Source organism: Chlorocebus sabaeus, chromosome 20 (assembly GCF_047675955.1).
Source record: "Chlorocebus sabaeus isolate Y175 chromosome 20, mChlSab1.0.hap1, whole genome shotgun sequence".
Taxonomy (NCBI): Eukaryota; Metazoa; Chordata; class Mammalia; order Primates; family Cercopithecidae; genus Chlorocebus; species Chlorocebus sabaeus.
This window is the reverse complement of record NC_132923.1, coordinates 90,330,076-90,349,176: the sequence shown is the minus strand read 5'-3', so window position 1 is coordinate 90,349,176 and position 19,101 is coordinate 90,330,076. Positions and strand designations below refer to the sequence as shown.

Genomic DNA, 19,101 nt, shown 5'->3' with positions numbered 1-19,101 from the left:
TCACGGCGGGGCCCTGGTCCGCTAGGGGGCGGCCCGCTCCCGGGGCGGGTTGAGCTGGACCCCTTCCGAGCACAGCGCGCAGACGGCCGCGGGCGCTGGGGCCTCCAAGGCGAGGGTGCTGGGGCCGGGGCTGGAGCGGCCGGAGGACGCGGCTGAGACTGCAGGGCTGAGCTGCACTGCTGTGGTGTCCTGTGCCGTGCGCTCGCTGCTCTCCATCTCCAGCGCCACGGGTCCGGCGCGGCCGCCACCCTGACCAGGGCCCACCGCGGCCGCCGAGCGCGCGCCGGGCGCGGGGCCCCGGCGGCTACACACGCAGCAGGCCGCGAAGAAGCCGAGCGCCAGCATCAGCAGCCCCGGTCCCACAACGAGCAGCGGGTTGTGCCTGGGCAGGAAGGAGGCGAAGGCGCCCGCCAGCGTCACGTTCACGCCAGCCAGCAGCGCGCACAGACCGCAGGCGCAGCACAGCGCAGGCGACTGCAGGCCCGACACCCGGCCCCGGGCGCGTTCCGCGGGCGCCAGGACCGGTGGTCCCTTGCTCTTTTCTGCCGGCGGCATCGGCCTGCGCACGCCGGGCACGCATCAAGCTCCCTCTTGCCGCCGGCCGGGAACAGCCCAAATGCCAGGAGCCGCCTCGCGCTAGTCCTGTGGGCACACAGCAAGAGGGCGGGGTCAAGCAGTGTATCTCGACCTCTAATCTTAGGCTCCGTCTGTAGCTACACTCAGTGCCTGGGTGGGCAGAGGTCATCTTGGTCAGCACCCCGCCTCTGTCTCTGGAAAGCAACAACCCATCCCATATGTGAAGAGTCCGCTTGTTGTATCCCCACCTAGTTCCGGGGGTCCCTCGTGGCCAATCTTGCCATCCTCCCTCTCTCCTCACTTTTTTGTTCTCCAAACAGACACCACCCCTCCAACCCCTCTCCTCCAGGAAGCCTACCTGGACTCATTGAGTGAGAGAATGGCTGGAAGGTGCTCAGCACAGTGTCCAGTTCAGCTTAGGTGCTCATCACATGATAATCATCGTCTTCAGTAACCCTAACTAGAAGGCAAATGGCAGCTCTTGGGATTTAGACAACTCACTCCCTCAAGTGGAAGAGGCCTTGGAAATCATCTGACCTTGCCCCCCACCCCCACCCCACCCCCTTATTCAGATGAAGAAACTGAGGCTCCCAGAGGTCTAGCAGTTTATCCAAGATGCAGAACCAGGACCTGAATGACCATGCGACTTGGCCTCAGCATCCCCACCCTAGGCTTCGGTAGGTGTAGCAATGACACTGACTCTTCTGAATATCAGATGAGGCCCTGGAGTGAGTGGCCACGTGAGAATGAGGAGCTCCTGATGGTTCAGACGTTCAGTGAGAGGGCACAGTCCCCACATGGGATGGGTTGGGCTGGAGCAGATCTAAGGCACCAGGACCCTTTCTAGACCCGGCATTCTATTAAATTCCAATCCTACCTCCACTCCACTCCCCATTGTTCTACTGCTGAACCTGGATTCAAAAGTCTAATTGCTGGATGCTAGAATTCCTTTCTAGGATTCTCTAGATGTCTCTGGTTCTAGGATCTATTGCTGGATTCTAGAATTCTGGAAATAAATGCAGAAACAAGAGTAATAAAATTAGAGTCTAGGGATTTATGACTTCTATTTGAGAATTCTGTTCTATAATGCATAAGATCCTAGTTGGTACAAAGGCCCTCAAAGGATGAAATCTTAGCTAGTGTTAGAATTGTGGGGAAAAATGCCAGAAAAGGGTCCTGGATGGGGATGAAAGGGAAGTAATCAGATGGTACTGCGGGTCTAAGGGGAGCATGCAGGGTGAGGAGCAGGGAGTGAGTGCCACCTTCACAGGAGGCCTGACTCTCCTGCTTCCATCTTATCTCCTGTAACGTGGGGCTAATCATAGAACCCACCTCATAGGGTATAGTGATAATTAAATACTTTAAGCTAAATAAAGTGTTTAGAACAGTGAGAATTTAATAAATGTTAACCATGCCCTTCTGGTGGTGGTTGACAGAGAAGGGAGCCATGAAGTCTCAAATCTGGGAGGCTGGTCATGTTGGGTTTGGAAACAGAAAAGTTGGGCTGTCTCCCAGGTGGAGGTACCTTTCTGCGTGTCCAAACCCTATACCCAGTGGGGCTGGAGAAAGCTTGATGACTGACTGAAAATGAGGGCTAGTGTCAGCTCCCTCACTCTCCACACACAGGATGCAGGTCAGAGGGCTTGAAAGGCCACCTCCAGGCCTGTCCAGAGCTGATGACTCCAGGCTTCCCTCTCCTGGCACCCTGCTGAGAGGGGTAGCCCTACTGAGATTCCAGCCAGAATCACCTTGTTGCCGTACCAAGCTGGCAGGAAGTCAGAAATCCCCAAATCGTAGCAAAGAAAGCACATGTTGACTCTTGAGGGCATCTACAGACCCGTTTCCTCAGGGAGCTCCTCATCTGCATGAACATCTGCTCTCTAACCTGCTGTTGATGGTTCTGCCAGCCAGGGATAGCAACCTCTGAAAGGGTACAGCAATTTATAGTGTGCAAAGCACTTTTACATCCATGATATCACAATCTCTACTACTGCTTGATGCCTATTGATAGTCACATTTTGGCCAGGTGTGGTGACTCGCACCTGTAATCCCAGCACTTTGGGAGGCTGAGGCAGGCAGATTGCTTGAGCTTGGGAGTTTGTGACCAGCCTGGGCAACATGGTGAAACCCTGCATCTGTTTTATTTTGTTGTTGTTGTTAACAAAAATAATTTAAAAAAAAATTTTTTTTAATAGCCACATTTTACAACTGAGGAGACTGAGGCTCAGAGAGGGAAGTGGATTGGGGCTCCGGTGGCTGGACTGAAAGGAAGAATAGACATTCTGAGACCAGAGTCAGAAAACAGATAAGCTGGCTCACACCCTACACAATCTTGCTTAATTTTATAGAGAAGGATTTGATCCTCAGGAGGGTCTGTGAGATTCCCACATCTTCCCCTTTTAAACCTCTCCCTAACCTCATTCATCAACATCTGACATTATCTGACAAAGGCAGGAGTTCCCTTCTGTGGGGAGGGCTCAGTATGAGGGTGCCCCAATGGAAAGGAGGGAGTCTGGCTCACCTCACTTCACATCAGTCTCCTGGAAGCTGATATTGGATAAGGGTCAGGGAGGCCCTGGCCGCTGGAGAGTCCAGGGATCTTGCTTCTCTCTCTCTCTCTCTTTTTTTTTTTTTTTTTTTTTTTTTTTGAGATAGAGTCTTGCACTATTGCTTGGGCTTTAGTGCAGTGATGCAATCACAGCTCACTGTAACCTCCGACTCCTGGGTTCAAGTGATTCTCTTGCCTCAGCCTATTGAGTAGCTGGGATTACAGGCACCTAACACCATGTCCAGCTAATTTTTTTTTTTTTTTTTTTTTTTTTTTTAGTAGAGATGGGGTTTCACCATGTTGGCCAGGCTGGTCTCGAGCTCCTGACCTCGTGATCCACCTGCCTCAGCCTCCCAAAAGGCTGGGATTACAGGCGTGAGCCACCGCGCCCAACCAGGATCTTGCTTCTTTTCCCATATGGGGAAGACTCTCCTTTGCCTTAGGGTTTTAGCAGTTTTACTGTGATGTGCCTAAGTGAGTTTTTCTTTGTATTTATCCTACTCCGTAGATATTTGCTTTATATGTATCCTTCCTCATGCTTCTACAATCTGTGGCTGCATCATATCGCCCCCTAGTTCAGGAAACATTTCAGCTCTTATCTTTTCTCCGTTCGCTTTCTCCTCTCCTTCTGGGATCTTCAATGCATGTATGTTCAGCCATTTGCTATTGTCCCATATGTCTCTTTTACACTTTATTCTGTATTTTCTAGCCCTTTCCTTCCTTCCTTCTCTTTATCTCAGTCTGGATATTTTTCTACTGAAATATTTTTCTACTATCTAGTTTACTAATCCTATTTTCACATATGTCTTCTCTGCTGCTAAATCCATCAATGGATTTCATTTGTTATAACTTTTCAGTTCTGGAATTTCCACTAGATCCTTTTTCATAGATTCCAGTTTCCTGTTTAAAGATTCCCTCTTGTTATTAATTTTCTTGAACATATTAAACCTTCTAGAGTCCATGTCTGAAAACTCCAACATCTGGATCTCCAGTGGATTTGTTTCTATTGTCTGTTTTATTGCTTTTGTTCATTTGGTGTTATCTCCTGATATGCCAGATAATTTTTTATTGAATGTCCAACATTGTGTATAAAAAATTATAGAGCTAGCATGAGGCTTTGAATGATATTATCTTTCTCCAGAGGGGATTTGCTTTTGCTTCTGACAGGCTCCTAAAGAACCACAGGCCACTTTAACCCAATTGAGGATTATACTGATTGGAAACTTTGTTTCAGTCTTTCTGAGTCTAGTCTATATCTGGTCAGCCATTAGTCCTAGAGTGCTGCTTTGGTCTTCCCAATAAAAACTGTAGGTGTTTAACAGTACCCTTTCCCTTTTTAGGCCCTGAATTCCAATTTGACTCCCCAGTCTCATGACCTCCTACAAACTGGAAAATGCCTTTAGGGAAAAATCAAAATCTAGTATTACTTCTCTCCACAATCTTGCCCCCCTCAAGTCCTCACTGCCTCGGTAGCTCTCCCATGCCTTTAAACAGATTTCTTAAATGCTTAATCCAGCTTTTAAAGTTTTATCCTCAGCAGGTAAATTGGTCTGATAGAAGTTAGTCTACTTTAGCCAGAAACAGAAGTCTAGATGATAATCTGAAATTAGCACTTATAGATCTATAACTAAGTTATGCTATGCTAAGCACTTATAATAATATCTAATTTAATTTTTACAACATAAGTGTAAGTATTACTATTATACCTCCATTTTACAGATGAGGAAATTGAGACACAGAAAGATTAAGTAAACTCACCCCAAACCACTCAGCTGCAGTGGTGGTGCCAGGATTTGAAATCTGGTGTACTGATCCAAAGCCTGAGCTCTCAACCTAGCAGAGTGCTAGATTTGCTAAATGTTTGTTGAATGACTGAAGCACAGGGTACAGGCTTTTCTGAGGCCCTGTAGATAAGCTCCTGTAATTAGAACTTACACTGCTCAAATGTCAACCACAGAGGAAGACAGGTTTTCTCTGGTTCAAGGAAGGTAAAATTCACTTTGCTTCTTCCTTGGTTTAGCAAACTAGGTTCAACAGAAACTAATTCCAGCCCAGGGGCTGAGCTTCTAAGTGCTAATTGCTAATGAATGACTGATTCTTATCTACTCCTGGGAGGCACAGTGACTATAAGACAAAAGGGTCTCTGCCCTAGGCACACAAAGGACTAAGAACATGTGGGTGTTGGGCTTATTCCTGAGGTTGCCTCCACCCTGGTTAATTGGGATCTAGGAGTGTGCAGGGATGAGGTGTTGAGGCTGCTCAGCTGTTGTAATTCCATTTGCACCACTATTTCATCTGGTGAACTGTGGGCTCCAGCTGCTGCTGTTGCAGTGTTGGTTCTGTTTTGTTGTGGGTGTTCTGGCTAGCTCTGTTGTGGGGTGTCCTTGGCACTGTTCAATAAATCTTTCTGGTTTTCCACTCTACTGAGCACATGTTAAGATTGCACTTTCTGGCTGATTTGTGATTAGGTGGCACTGTGTGACGTTCTGGCCAGGGAATTGTGACATGTGCCACTTCCAGGCTGGCCTATTGGATTATGGAAGCAGGACTCTGAGTTGATGCTATTGCTCTCCCTAGTCCTCTAAGCCCCTTCTATTTCATTCCAAGCCCAGCCTTCAATCCTAGTGCCTGAGCAGGAGGGAAGGGCATTGCTCTGACTCTTGAGTCGCGAGGACTGGAAGACCTTCACTTTAGTGAGTACTCCGAGTTGCTGAGCCCCTAAATCTTCAGAAGCGGGAAACTGAGGCTTGGAGTAGAGGAGGTCTGTGGCCAAGCCAGACCAGATCCAAGCCCTTTCCCACCCAGTGAGGGCTCTGAACACTGCCATTCAGCTGCCCACGACCCTGGCCAAGCAATTCACCCTCCCTGCTGCCCTGCCTCTCCACAAGCAGTTTGGGGGAGGAGCAGACACTGGTTGGGCAGCCTGGGAGAGCTGGTGTCCCTCTCTGGGCCTTAGTTTTCTGGATGTGAAGGGAGGAGTATAATGAGGTTATTGTCCTCAAACTGAGGTCCCTCGTCAATCAATCTGCTGCCCCACCCTCAACCACTTGAGGTTTGTAAAGGTGGAAATGAGGACCTGTTTAGAAGTTACTGTCGGTGTATCAAAAGGTCTCATAAAATCAACATTTATGTATACGTATACATATAAATGTATATGGCTGTACCTGCTCATTGTACCAGATTATTTGCTTTAGGCTGGGATTCCGTTGTTTCCCTGGGAAGTCAGCTGCCACACAGGGGTTCTGGTTGAGAGGGAGGGACACTCATGTTGAGCAGCAACTCTGTGCTAAGCACTTTCCCTACATTAGCACATTTAACCTTCACTACAACCCTGTGAGCTGTTGCAGTCCTGCTCCTAGTTCACAGTGAGGACACTGAGGCTCAAAGAGGTGAAGGGACTTACTTTGGTTTATTCAGCTGCAATAGGGAAAGCTGGGATTCAAACCCAGTTTTGTCAGATTGAAAAGCTCATGTTTTTGGCTCATTAGAATTGCTGTTTACTGAAAGGTATAGAGATGTTTGCTTATTAAAAAAATTTGGGCTCAAGGGGGTGGTCCTCAGTTGGTGAAGGCAAGAGCTCCTGGAGGGGGAGTCTCTGTCCGAAGTCCCTTCAGGTCAGCAGGTGAGCCTGCGCGTCCCCTGTGCCCCCAACCCATGGTTCTGGGATGTTTGTGTTGCATAAGAGCAGTTACTTGACTAGAGGTAGCTGCCAGGCCTCCTGGCTCCAGATTCCTGGTCCAAAGGCTCAAGAGCCTCTGGGCGTAGGGGCTTCAGTCCAAACTTCAGCCACTGGCCCCAGCCCCCTATCCTCCAGGGGAGGCTGAGCCCCTCACTTGCTCAGTCTGAACTCTTTACTGCTCACTATGAACTCCTCTGTTCCTTTTAGTCTTAGCCCTTCTGTTCCCTCTCAGTCCCTGGAAATCTGGGCCAGCCCTCTTCCCAGCACCTACATCCTCAGGAACCTCCCACATCACTCTTACTCATTGCCGGCTGGGGCTTATTCACTACCTTGGGAACTCTCAGCTTCTGCCAACTGAATTCTGCAAACCCAGAGCCCAAAGAGCTACCATCACCCTCACCCTAGCCAATCCATGGACCTGTCCTCACCATAGACACATGCATATACATGCATACTCACATGTGTGCACGTGCGTGTGTACACACATGCACACACACACACACAGAGTCTTCAAGCTGGAAATAAGGTTTGAGGGTGAAGCCTGAAGGTGTGGCTTTCTAGCTCCTGTGTCTGATTCCTGGGATCTATCATCTTCCTCCCTGAGCCCATGTGCATGCACGAACACACACACACACACATATACACTACAGACACACACGCAGTGACTGGACATATCCAGAAATACAAACACAGATGCATAGATGCATTACACACACAGAGTTGCAGACACAGGCCAACATATGACACACTGTCAGTTGCCTGCCTATCTGATGGAGATGAGCTGCTGTCCTGGAGACTTCTCCTTGCCTGGAAGTGTGAGGGTGGAGGGAAGGTGGTTGAGAGCAGGAGTCCCCCGGGAGAGGTGATGGGTGGATAGGAGTTCCATTCTGGCTGCTCTGATGGTGCCTACCCATTCACAATGGGTCTCCATGCTGGCAAAAGGCAAGCACTCACCATTCCCCTCACTGGGGCTCAGCTTTGCCATTGGTGAAGTGCGAGATTGATCTAGATGATCTAGATGGTCTAGCTGGCTTCCAGCACAGCTGAGAGGCCCCAGTGGCACAAGACTCCGAAAGCTTCTTTGAGCAATCACAGGTTTGTGTTGGTTAGACCGAGCCTTTGTAACAATCCAGGCAAAGATGCCCCTTCCAGTCCTTCCTGGTGCTCTTGTACTTCCCCAACAGAATCCTCAGGCCACAGTCCCCAGCAGGGGTTATATAGGTGGCCAGACTGGGATCTCTAACCTCAACCTGGGCCTCTGCCTTTACCCTAAGCAACTCAGCTGCCTGGAGCCAGCTGGAGGGGTGGAGAGAGAGGACTTCAGACTGGCAGGAGTGGAACTGCCCTTCCTATCTGTCTCCTTCCCTCTAAGGCTCTGGAACTAGCTCCACTTTCCTTCCCAGCCTGAGGAATTTCAGCATCTTTTGCCCAACCACCCAGCCCCTCTGCCCTCTTAGTTTCCTGACTTCTCATCTCCAATGCTCAATTCCTTCATTCCACCTCAGCTACACTTCTTCATACCTCATCACCTTCAGGACTTTATCACCCTTCTCATCACCCTGAACCATTCCACATCTGAGAAACCCTGACACCCTACTCTCGACTGTAACTCCACTGCTACCTCCATACAGACACGGCTATAGCACAAACACTGTTCTAAGCCATGTGTGTGTGTGTGTGTGTGTGTGTATATATATATATAATTATTATTATTATTTTTTTTGAGATGGAGTCTTGCTCTGTTGCCCAAGCTGGAGCGCAGTGGTGCAATCTTGGTTCACTGCAACCTCCGCCTCCCAGGTTCAAGCGATTCTCCAACCTCAGCCTCATCAGTACCTGGGACTACAGGTGCGCACCACCACACCTGGCTAATTTTTGTATTTTTAATAGAGACGGGGTTTCACCATGTTGGCCAGGATGGTCTCAATCTCCTGACCTCATGATCTGCTGGCCTCAGCCTCCCAAAGTGCTGGGATTACAAGCATGAGCCACCACGCCTGGCCGCCCTTTATATATATTAACTCGTTTAAGTGCCATGACAACTCTTAGGTAGCACTACTGCTGCCACTAATTTATGGATTGGGAAACAGAGGCCGGAGAGGTTAGAAGAATCGCCTAAGGTCACAGACATCATGGTAACATATGGCATAGCTGTGATTCAAACCTAGGCTGTGTGTCTCCTAAATCTGTGCCTTTCATAACCCCACACTGCCTCTGGCTGTAACTGTTCTTTGATCTCATGCAATCCCTGGACCTCTGCATTTTTCTCCATGATCCTCTTGCTTCCACTTCTGTCTGCATCTACCCAAGAACCCAAACTGACTTATTTTCATTACTCTCTTGCAACTTAACTTGTCCCTTTGTCCTTCTGCCAAAGCTGCCAGCAAAGCCTCAGTTGCAACAGTCTGGCTTTGTGCCACCTCAAGTCTATGCCTAAACTGCTAAGCCTTGTAGGTGAAAAAACCACGGCTGGGTGGCATGGGCTGTTTGTACATCCACATCCCTGGCATCACTGTGATCCTTAAGGATACTGGGAAACCTCCTACTTCCTAGTCTGAGCTCACCAACCCGTCACTGGACCGCACCTCCCACTGGATGCATCTAAGAAGGCCTCTCCCATCTTGAAACAAAACCCTCCTTCAACCCCACATCTGCCTCCAGCTAACATCTGTCCCTTTCTTGAAAGCACTGTCTACAGTATATATCTCACCTCCTTGTCAAGAGCCAGTCCTCTCCAGTCTGGTTTCTGCCCATCACACCACAGACTCTGCTTTCACCAAGGCCACCAGCTGACTCCTTTTTGCTGAATTCCATGAACACTGTTCAACTCTTAGCTAACTTGACGTCTCCAGAGCTTGGGACCTACTGAAGCCTCCCTCCTGGAAACATACTCTTCCCCTGGGATACAGTTCCCTCAATTTCATCTTCACCTACACAGCCCACAGACCCAGCCAGAAAACCTGGGCTTCATCCTCAGCTCCTCTCTCCCCAGGCTTCCCTCCACACATTTGCCATCTATCACTAAGCCCTGCAGACTCTCCCCTCCAAGCGTCCCGGAATCCATCCCTTCCTCTCTAGTCTCATCACTGCCCCATCTCTCCTCCTAGGATCCTCACAGCTGCTGCCCAGCCCTGCCACCCTCCTCATCCCTGCCTTGATTTTGCTCTTACGGGCTGACCTCACCAGGTGTGTGAGCTCGCTGTGCCTGAGCCATGAGCCTACTTGCTCTTCCCTTGGCTGATCCCAGCTCTACCTTCAGAGTGCAGCTGGGATGCTGCTTCCTTCCTTCCTTCTTTCAGATTTCCGAAACTCTGCAAATCAGGGCTCCTAAACTCCTGATACCCTCATGGTGCCATGACTCCTGTATCCAGGTCTGCAGGCCCTAGCCATCTTCCTTGAGGGCCAAGATTACGTCCACCTTGTTTGGGTGCCTGCCTCTCCCCAGGTGAATATGGGTTAGATAAATGGCCCAGTGAATGTTGGTTAAGTAAATGGTGGGGGGAGACATTGGTCAGAGGGGCTCGTTTTGGGCCCTCCTGGCTTCTCCTGTCTCTTGGATTTGAAGTTGCTCTGTGCTCTCTTCTCTTCCAACCCCTCCTCACTTTGGGCTTTGGGGAGGACATAGAGGGGACAGGTGAGATTCTAGGGCAGAGTCCTACCCAGTTCAGAGCAGGGTGGGGTCAGAGTGGAGCAGAGGAAGCCCCGGAGCCGCCAATGCCTGTGGAGTGTCTCCCCTTCTCCTGCATCAGTCTCTGTCTTTCTCAGCCCTGTCCTCTCACGGCTACAGGTTTTTGACCGCTTCTCTGGGCATTACTCCCGTCCCCTGGAGCTCAGGCTGGATGGAGTCTCTTCCCGTTCCAGTAAGTGTCCCCTCCTCAGCCCCCTCCCGCCAGCCTCCCACAGCTCCTTCACTTGCCTGAGTCGGTCCGTGGACACTCCCCTGCGGGCCTGACCCGGCTGACCCCTGAGCACCCTGGGTCAGCAGGAAGGAAGGATCCCTTGAGCGCAGGACAGCCAGGAGAGAGGCCGGGCACCCCCTCCGCCGTCCACTGGGTTCTAGGGCCTGGGCTGGCGCACAGCACGGGGGTTGGAGGTGAGGTCGCCCTCTCCCACGCGGCTGGGTTTCCGGGCGGGCCGGGGGGTGGTCCTGGACCGAGCAGCTTGGAGACTCTGGATCAGCAGGTGGGTGGGAGAGGGCACCCCGTCCTGGACCCCTAGCCGCTGCGCGCAGGGCAAAGACGCGCAGACCCGCTCCCACTCGGCTCCGCTCCCTTGGCGCAGCCCCGGCAGCGGCGGCGGTGGACTGGGAGGGGCCAACGCGCTGGCCTGTGCGGGTCCCCAGCCGCCTCCCGCCACCCGGAGCCCCTCTCCTCCAAGCGTTGGCCGCCGACCCTCAGCTCCCCTTCAACCCTGGGCGAGCGGGGTTCTTACCATACACCTCCCCTCTCCGCTCCGTTCCGTCCTTCTCCCCTTCTCCTCCAGGCTTCGCGGTCTGCAAGCACCCTTGCAAATAACTCCTAGCCCACCCACACCGTCTCGTACGCACTTTCCGAGAGCCAGGCACGGATATATTGCAACTCACTCTAGGGCACGGGTACAAGTCAAAGTGACTCTGCCTTCAACTTCAAATGGATTCTCCACCTTTTCAGGAGCGGGCTGCAGCTGTAGGGCGGGGGAGAGGTGGAATTTTTCCGGGGATGGGCTTGTTTTCAGCATCCCTTCCAATCAACCACCAATCCTGCACCCTAGAAAGGGGTGTGGCCACGAGCCTGTCTAGCGGGTGACTCTATCTCCTGGTGGGGTGTGTAGGAGCTTTTTGGTTTGAGGGCTGGGGAGGGAGTGCTGGGCAGCAGGCCCACCTCCAGGCTGGGCTGTGTGGGAGGGAAGACTGAGGTGCTGACTTTTCAGACCCTGGAGGAGTTCAGCTGAAAGAACATCTCTCCAACCTCTGCCTTCATTCATTCATTCATCCATTCATAAACCCTACTGCAGCCTTCATGCTGACAGTGGCCCTGTGGGGAAGGGCTACCATATCCTCCCTTTGCATCCGGGTAAAGCCAGGCTCAAGGCCCCACAGCCTCTTGCCCCAGCCCCTGAGAACCAGGATGTGAGTCTTATCTCCAAACTCCAGCCCCAGCCTAGGCAGTCCTCTTCCAGGTTGGCCCAGCAGGCATGCAACTTCAAGGAAACTGCTTGGACCAAGCACTCTCCACCTTTGGGTCACTTGTGTGTTCTCAGCACCCAGCCCAGGGCCAGGCACAGTCATAGTCACAGTCCTGGTGTGAGAATGGCTATTGGAAAGAACCAATTTCTTTTCTTGAACAGACTACTGGAAGAGCTTGGTTCAAAGACCTGTCCCTGTCCACGCCCCTGTCCCATGCTGAAATATTGGAGGGTTCTACTTCTCCCTAATGCTACCGTACTATCCATGCCAGCTGGGCCTGACCTCACCTTTTCTCAAAGTGTGAGGGGGAGAAGCCACATGTCTCCACATTGACTACTCCTGTGACTATGGGAGTGGGGAGGTTGAGGCTGGGGATGTACTTGAGGAAGATGTATTGGGACATTCACCTGGGCTGGAGGGAACATGTTTCAGGAAGCCCACAGCAAGGAAAAAGAGGAACTAGAGGACCAGGCTCAAGAATTTCCACTCAGTTTAAGGGTCCTTTGAAGCCTCACCCAGTTCTTCCCCGGTGGACATAGCTCTTGCTGTTGTATGTTTTCATTCCTTGATTTATTGCACCTGGCCCCCAGCATCTGTCTGTGCCTGGCCCTGCCAGGCACTGGGGATTCCCTAGCCCCATCCTGGGGAGAGCTTGGCTGAGAGGGGTTGATGGGCAGGGGGTAGGGAACCACCCTCTCCACAGCTCAGGCTCCACATCCCCCACTCCCATCCCCTCCACCCTGGGGCATCTCTAGGGCACTGAGGTGAGGATCGAAAAGATGGATAGGAGGAAGGGTCACCTCCTGATTGAGGAGGGACCAGCAGCCTGAGCTATTGTTGATGATAATGAAGGAAAAGAGAAGGGGCAGGGAATAGGCAGCAATCGGGTGGAGAGGAGAGAAATTCAAGGAGAGAAAGTTGCTTCTCTCAGCTGAAGGAACGGAAGTCTCTACACCTGGCCAGCATTTGTGGAAGGCAGCCCCTTTGTGGAGGTATGTCACACTGTGGTCAGAGAGCTGATCCCTGCTGCCCGTGCAGAGGACAGCAGAAGATAGAGCCTTGGATAGGGAGAGATAGGAGACCTGGCTGCAGGCCTGGCCCTGTGACCTTTCACCATGGGACTCGATGAGTCCTTTTTCCAGTGGGGCCTCAGCTTTCCCGTCTGAGATGGACTCTGCTGCTTCAGAAAACTTCAGTTTTCCCACATCCACTGGGGTGTCTTCTGGGTGCCTGGCCCTCTGCTCCCACTCTCAGGAGGGGAAATAGACAAAGGCCACTCAGAGTGATTGGGCTGTGAAGGAGGGAAACCCTGGGGCTGGGAAGCACAGTAAAGTCAGGGGAGGCGTCTAAGAGGAAGTGCCATCTCCACTGATCCTGGAAGAAGGACACTATTTCTAGCTTGTCTTCTGCTCACTAAACCAGGCCAGAGGCCATATGGACAGGGCATCTCTGTAGAGGTCACACAACTCTGCCTGGAGGGTGCAGGTGTGGAGGGAGGAGCAGTGTTTTCTGTGAGGCCACACCTGGGCCTCCTTGCTCCACACTTGCTCTACCCATGGCACATGGGACTTGAAGTGGCTTCCTGGGGAAAGCCTAGGGAATTGTTTTTACATTAAATTGAAGCCATTGGCATTTATTAAGCACCTACTGGTCGAGTGCTAGGCACTAGAGCAGGGGCAATGTTCAGTAGACTTAAGTTGGCTTAATAGTTGTTTTGTGAAAAGGAAGACTTCAGCCCTGCCTGAAAGGTGGCAGCAAGACAGAGATTGGCAGAAGAGAATGAGGAGAGCACGTGGGTAGGAGATTTTTTGAATGGGGCCTTTAAAAGTGGGGAGTTTGATAGGCAGAGAGAAGCAGGGAGGGCCCTGGAGAACACAGGGCAAAGCTTGGAGACAGGAATAGGTTTCGCTTCTTCAGGGAGCAGTGAGAAGATCGGCGGAAGAGAGAAGTCAGATCACAAAAAGCCTTAAGTGGTGGAGTTAGACACCAGGGGTCACAGGGCCGGGCTCAGCTGAGAAGTCGCCTCCTCTGACCCCCAGGCAAGGTTGTTTGTACCTGTCCCTTTGTGAGCCCCCCAGAATCCCCCATCTGATTTGCTGCTGCTCAGAGCCTGTCCCTGAGGAACTGCCAGGAATTTTGATATTTGAAAAAGAATCTTGTCTAGCCCCTCTATTGGGCTAGTGAGCTCTAGAGCTCCTGGGCTAGACCGTGGGGGTGGAGGGTCCTTGTCTGTGGTTCTTGTGGGCCTGTGGTTCACTTCTGAAGCCAGGTTAGAGCAAGGGACTGGGGCATTCTGGTCATAGTCAGGGCCTTGGACCCCAAATTCCAGAGAAACCAATCAGTAGATCGAACAGGCAACAAAGCTGAGCTGTAGTCCAGAAAGAAAGGTCAGGGCAGGAGCCTGAAACACGGGAACCCTGTGGGGGCATCCAGCAACTCCTTGCTCTGGGCCCCAGCCCACACCAGTGGAATCCATTTTCGAGAGCCTTGGCCAGGCGAGTGCAAAAGGCTCCATTCCAGACGCTGTTCCCAGCTGCTCTGGGGTCTGCAGGGCCTGGCGTGTCTCCAGTTCGGGTTTTCTAACCCAGGAGGGCACTGAGATGGGGCAGCCCCTCAGACTTTGCCTCAGCATTCCTCAGCCCCCCGGGTCCCTGGCTTCAGCTTCTCCAGGGTCCTGCTCACGGTAGACAGGCTGCTGCGGGCTCCTGGGGGAGAGACCAGGGACAAGAACTGCCTCAGTAGACAGGTCCCCATGGAGTTGTCAAGGTCAGAGGAACTCAAAGGGACCCAAGGCGGGGGTGCCCGGTGAACCTAGGCAAAGCTGGGATAGAATGGGGAGAGGGGAACATCCCAGGTGACAGTTTCAGCCCAGTTTAAGGAGGTACCTCCAGTCAGGATGGCTTTCAAGAGGACAGCAGCATGGGCTGGGGGTAGAGGCAGGACCCTGGAGCCCACTGCCTGGTTTGAGCTTTGGCTGCAGAACTTCCTGGCTGTGTGGTCTTGGGCATGTTATTTAATCTCCCTGTGCCTCAGTTACCCCATATGTAAAATGAAACTAATGACAGTACTGCCCTCATGTGGTTGTTGTGAGACTTAAAAGAGTGAATAATAGATGAACATGGCTCAGAGCAGTGTCTGGAATGGGCCCTTTTGCTGAGTATTAGCCATCCTACCACTGGTGGCAGAGACTGGGCTGGGGCCATCATTGAGAAACTCCTGCCCTGGAATTTTTCCAGGTGTGGGGTGGAGGAACAAGGAGATGCCCAGTTTGGGGTATGAACTTTAAACTGGGGTGGTTAAAACTAGTACCCAAAGCTGGTATGCATGGGTGCCTCTTTAAACTGGGCTGAAACTGTCCCCTGGCACATCTCCCCCTCCCCATTCTATCCCAGCTCTGCCCTGGGTACTGGGCACACCAGCCTTGGGTCCCTTTGAGCTCCTCTGACCCTGGGGGAGTTGGGAGAGGGGAGTGGGAAAATAAACTGAGGCATGGGACCTGGAGGAGGGGGAGGGGAGGGAGGAGAAGAAGCAGGGAGGTGCCCTCATCCCAGTGTCCATGCTGGGCAAGACAGAAGCCCTCAGGATAAGCAAGAGAAGATCAGTTCAGCTTGGAGCAGCAAGGGTCTGACTGCACACATGGGGGAACTGCCAGCAGTACCATCCCCCTGCACTGAGGAAGCCCCTTCAGGATGCCGCTCAAGGCTCCCAGGCCCCACAGAGCTGCTCAGTCAGGGAGGGGAGATGAAAGACAGACTCAGGCTGGGTGCGGTTGCTCACGCCTGTAATCCTGGCACTTTAGGAGGCTGAGGCGGGTGGATCACCTGAGGTCAGGAGTTCAAGACTAGCCTGACCAACATGGAGAAACCCCGTCTCTACTAAAAATACAAAAATTAGCCAGGTGTGGTGGCACATGCCTATAATCCCAGCTACTTGGGAGGCTGAGGCAAGAGAATTGCTTGAACCCAGGAGGCAGAGGTTACAGTGAGCCGAGATTGTGACATTGCACGCCAGCCTGGGCAACAAGAGCAAAACTCTGTCTCAAAAAAGAAAGATGGGCTTGGGAATTTCTGAAACTTACCTTCCTTGTTGCCATTGGTGCTGGATCTTCCTTCTCCATGGTCTGGCCCTGGATGGGGATGGATTCTTAGGCTTCCTGCAGGATGAGAACACCCCAAGCCCCCCGTGGTCACCGAGCCATTCCCCAAATCAAGCCCAGGTTGGGAAGGGAAGTCGTTCTTGCTGTCTAGTTTCCATCCTTGATGCTGTCTTTGCTCCACTGCATTCCTTTAGGTCTCACATGATCTGGGCTGATTTGGGCAGGAGAAAAAGAACTGGGCCCTTGAAGGAGAAAATGGCAGATCTTTTAGGGAAGTGAGGTCCTGGGGAGAACTGGGGCCCTGGAAAGCCCCATAGGATTGGTGGAGATGGCAGCCTGTATTTGGGGCGCTGAAATGTGGTGGGAACTATGCAGAGGCCATGGGGTCTTAGGGGAAACAGAGGATCTTTCATGGGGGCTCAGGGATGAAGAGGGAGTTATTTAGAGATGTTGGACGCTTTGGGGAGTCATAAAATCTCTCAAGGGAGATGGACTTTCCGGCTCTGAGCTGGTTCAGGCACCTTTGTTGCAGGCACCGGGCCGACTTCTGCTGTGCTGTAGTCATGGCAACGCCTGCACAACACACACACACACACACACACAGCAGCTCTAACACAGACAACTAGAGCGGTCTCATATGGGCTCAGCCCAGCCGCACAGTGGATCACAGACGAACACACAAAGGGTCTGGAACAGTCCTTGGCAGAGGGGTCTGCTGGGGTCAGGGAGAGGCCTCACCTATGGTAGGCAGGATGTGGTCCAGGTTGAACCGAGCCTTCAGGAAGGGGTAGGCCAAGATGAGGAACCCTGAGAAGAGACACAGGAGGTTCTGTAATGGGGAGGGTCTGGTGAATGTTGAGGCTGGGGGTGGGCTGGGAGCCTGAGGGGTGATTTGTGAGATATGGATGTGCACAGGAGGAGCACAGTGTGCAGAGTTGGGACTGTGAGTGTGTAAATGTGAGCCCGTGGGCGTGTGCATCTGGATTGTGGGGGGCAGTGCCTGTCTGGGGAAGGGGCTACAGTCTGTGAAGGCCCCAGCTGCCTGGCTCCACCGTGCCTAGGTGAAAAGCAGGTTGCTGGAATGAGCCTGGCTGACAGCACCGCTGCCTCTCTGCCGTCCCCACGCTCCCCCAGGGCCCCCAGGGAGAGCGAGCAAGCCCCCCGTGCTTGCCAGACTGGGCGCTTGTCCTCAGCATGCTGCTCTCCACCCAGACCTGGGGAGCAGGAGCAGCAGAGCCAGTCCTGCCTTGCCTGCCCCAACTCCATCCCCCGATGAGCATCTGTGCCAGAACCTGCAGGTGTAGACACCCAAAGTCCCCTAGCCTGGTGCTTCTGGTCCTGCTTTTGGCCTGGGAGGGTGGGGTGGGGTAAGGGATGGCATTCAGCGTCACTGAGGGGCCATCAGTGTGCCTCGCCCACACAGACAGATAGATGGACACAGCTGCTGTGGAGGCAAACAGGGAAAGAAGAGGAAACCCTTTTTCTAAGCTGGAGCCTGTCTTGGCTCAGAGTCCTCAGGAGCTCTGTCCTTTTACCTGCCGCCATCAACACCCTGTTCTGCCCAGATAGGCTGATGAATCCCACCACAAATCCAAGAGTCTAGAACTTGGGGCTGGAGAGCCAGTGGGAGCAGCCAGAAAGGAGTGTGACAGCCAGCTCCCCTTCTTGTCTCCTCCCCGTGGCTGGAAGGAGCCCCAGCGCATCCCTCCTCTCCCACCTGTGCCCTTGATGGCGGTCTTGCTCACACCTTTAGCTTTCATTCTCCCCAACTGATTCCTGCTGACCCAGCCCTTCCCTGTTCCTTGTTTACCTGACCATGCCTCTGCCCCCGCCTCCAGAATCTCCCCTCCCTATCCCATCCCAGCCCCTGCTCACCCAGAACAGCAGCGCCGATAAAGACACCGCCCATGGCAGCTGCAGCCTTGGATACGGAGATGCCAATGATGACGCTGCCAGCCACCAGCCCGAGAGCCACGCAGGCCAGCTGCAGGCAGTGGAAATCTCTGCTGCTGATGGGGATGTCCATGCAGGCCCACAGGGGCACTGCCTCCGGCTGGTGCAGTCTGGACCCAGAAAAATCCTGGAAGTTTCTGGGCTCTTGGATGTCCCCTTGTTGGCGCTCCAACTTCAGGGTGGGAGTTTCTGGGCAGTAAGATTATGGGCGGGGAACCCTGGGATTTATCTGAAGTCCTATCCCACTGCTCCACTAGGGATCCCCCAGTCCCACCTTGACCAGGGATCTGTACCAGGTCACCCAGCTTACTCCTCCTCTCTTAAAGCCCTCTGAAGATGAAGCCCACCCTTGGGACTCCTGTCTGGCCACATTTCTGCTTTGGCTGCCAGAGTTCTAGGGAGCTGGGCCTGCTCCATAGGATCCTTCCCTGCCAGCTTCCACCCAGGAGAGTTCAAGCTCCCCTGCCCAGGACATCCCGCCCCATCTTCCTAGAGCCACTCACTTGCCACTGAGCCTCAGCCTATGAAAATTTAAAGCAATGAGAGGCGGGGTGAAGGGGGAGTTGGTCCAGGGGCCACAGGCTCCTCAGAGATGTAGGCAGCAGGGAGGTGCTGAGTTATTCATGAGGTTGCAATGTGAGCGGCTGTCTGGGTCCCGGGGCCCAGCAGGCAGTCAGCCCAGGTTCCACTGCTGGTTCCTGAGGGAGAAGAATGAGCTGGTGGCTTTGCATGTCATTCAGAAGCCAGGGATGTGAGGAGACTCCTGGTCACATACTCAGGGCCCACTCTGCTGTGCTCTGCCCTTTGGCCTGGAGGTGCACCTGGGGTCTCTGCTTGGAGTCTGAGATAGACACAGGGCAGGAGGCTCAAGAGACAGGAACTGCACCTGGGACAGAAAGCAGGCAGGGAGAGGCATCTCTCCAAGTCTGCTCCCTACCCCTGCCCATCACATCCCTATCCTGTTCACCTCTGGGCTCCCAGGCAGGGCTGAGGGCATCCTACTTTGAAGCTTGATCTCACGGGACTTCCTTGTCCTCAGGTGTGGGCTTGGTACCCACCCCCCTTTTAGCGGCCAGTGGAATGGA

The 19,101-nt window shown here is 52.9% G+C and overlaps 2 protein-coding genes across 3 annotated transcripts; both read right to left on the bottom strand.

Moving 5' to 3' along the window:
• Positions 1-21: 21 nt before the first annotated feature.
• On the bottom strand, positions 22-6,475 carry TMEM275 (transmembrane protein 275). Its single transcript, NM_001357076.1, is given in 3 exon segments — positions 22-642; positions 935-1,036; positions 6,289-6,475. A coding segment is annotated over 1 exon segment (534 nt). The 5' UTR covers positions 556-642; positions 935-1,036; positions 6,289-6,475.
• A 5,894-nt stretch (positions 6,476-12,369) lies between these two features.
• On the bottom strand, positions 12,370-18,197 carry KNCN (kinocilin). Of its 2 annotated transcripts, NM_001357069.1 has the most exon segments (4): positions 12,524-14,672; positions 16,046-16,120; positions 16,802-16,870; positions 17,939-18,197. In NM_001357069.1, coding segments are annotated over 4 exon segments (375 nt in total). In that variant the 5' UTR covers positions 18,090-18,197; the 3' UTR covers positions 12,524-14,592.
• Between the last annotated feature and the right edge of the window lie 904 nt (positions 18,198-19,101).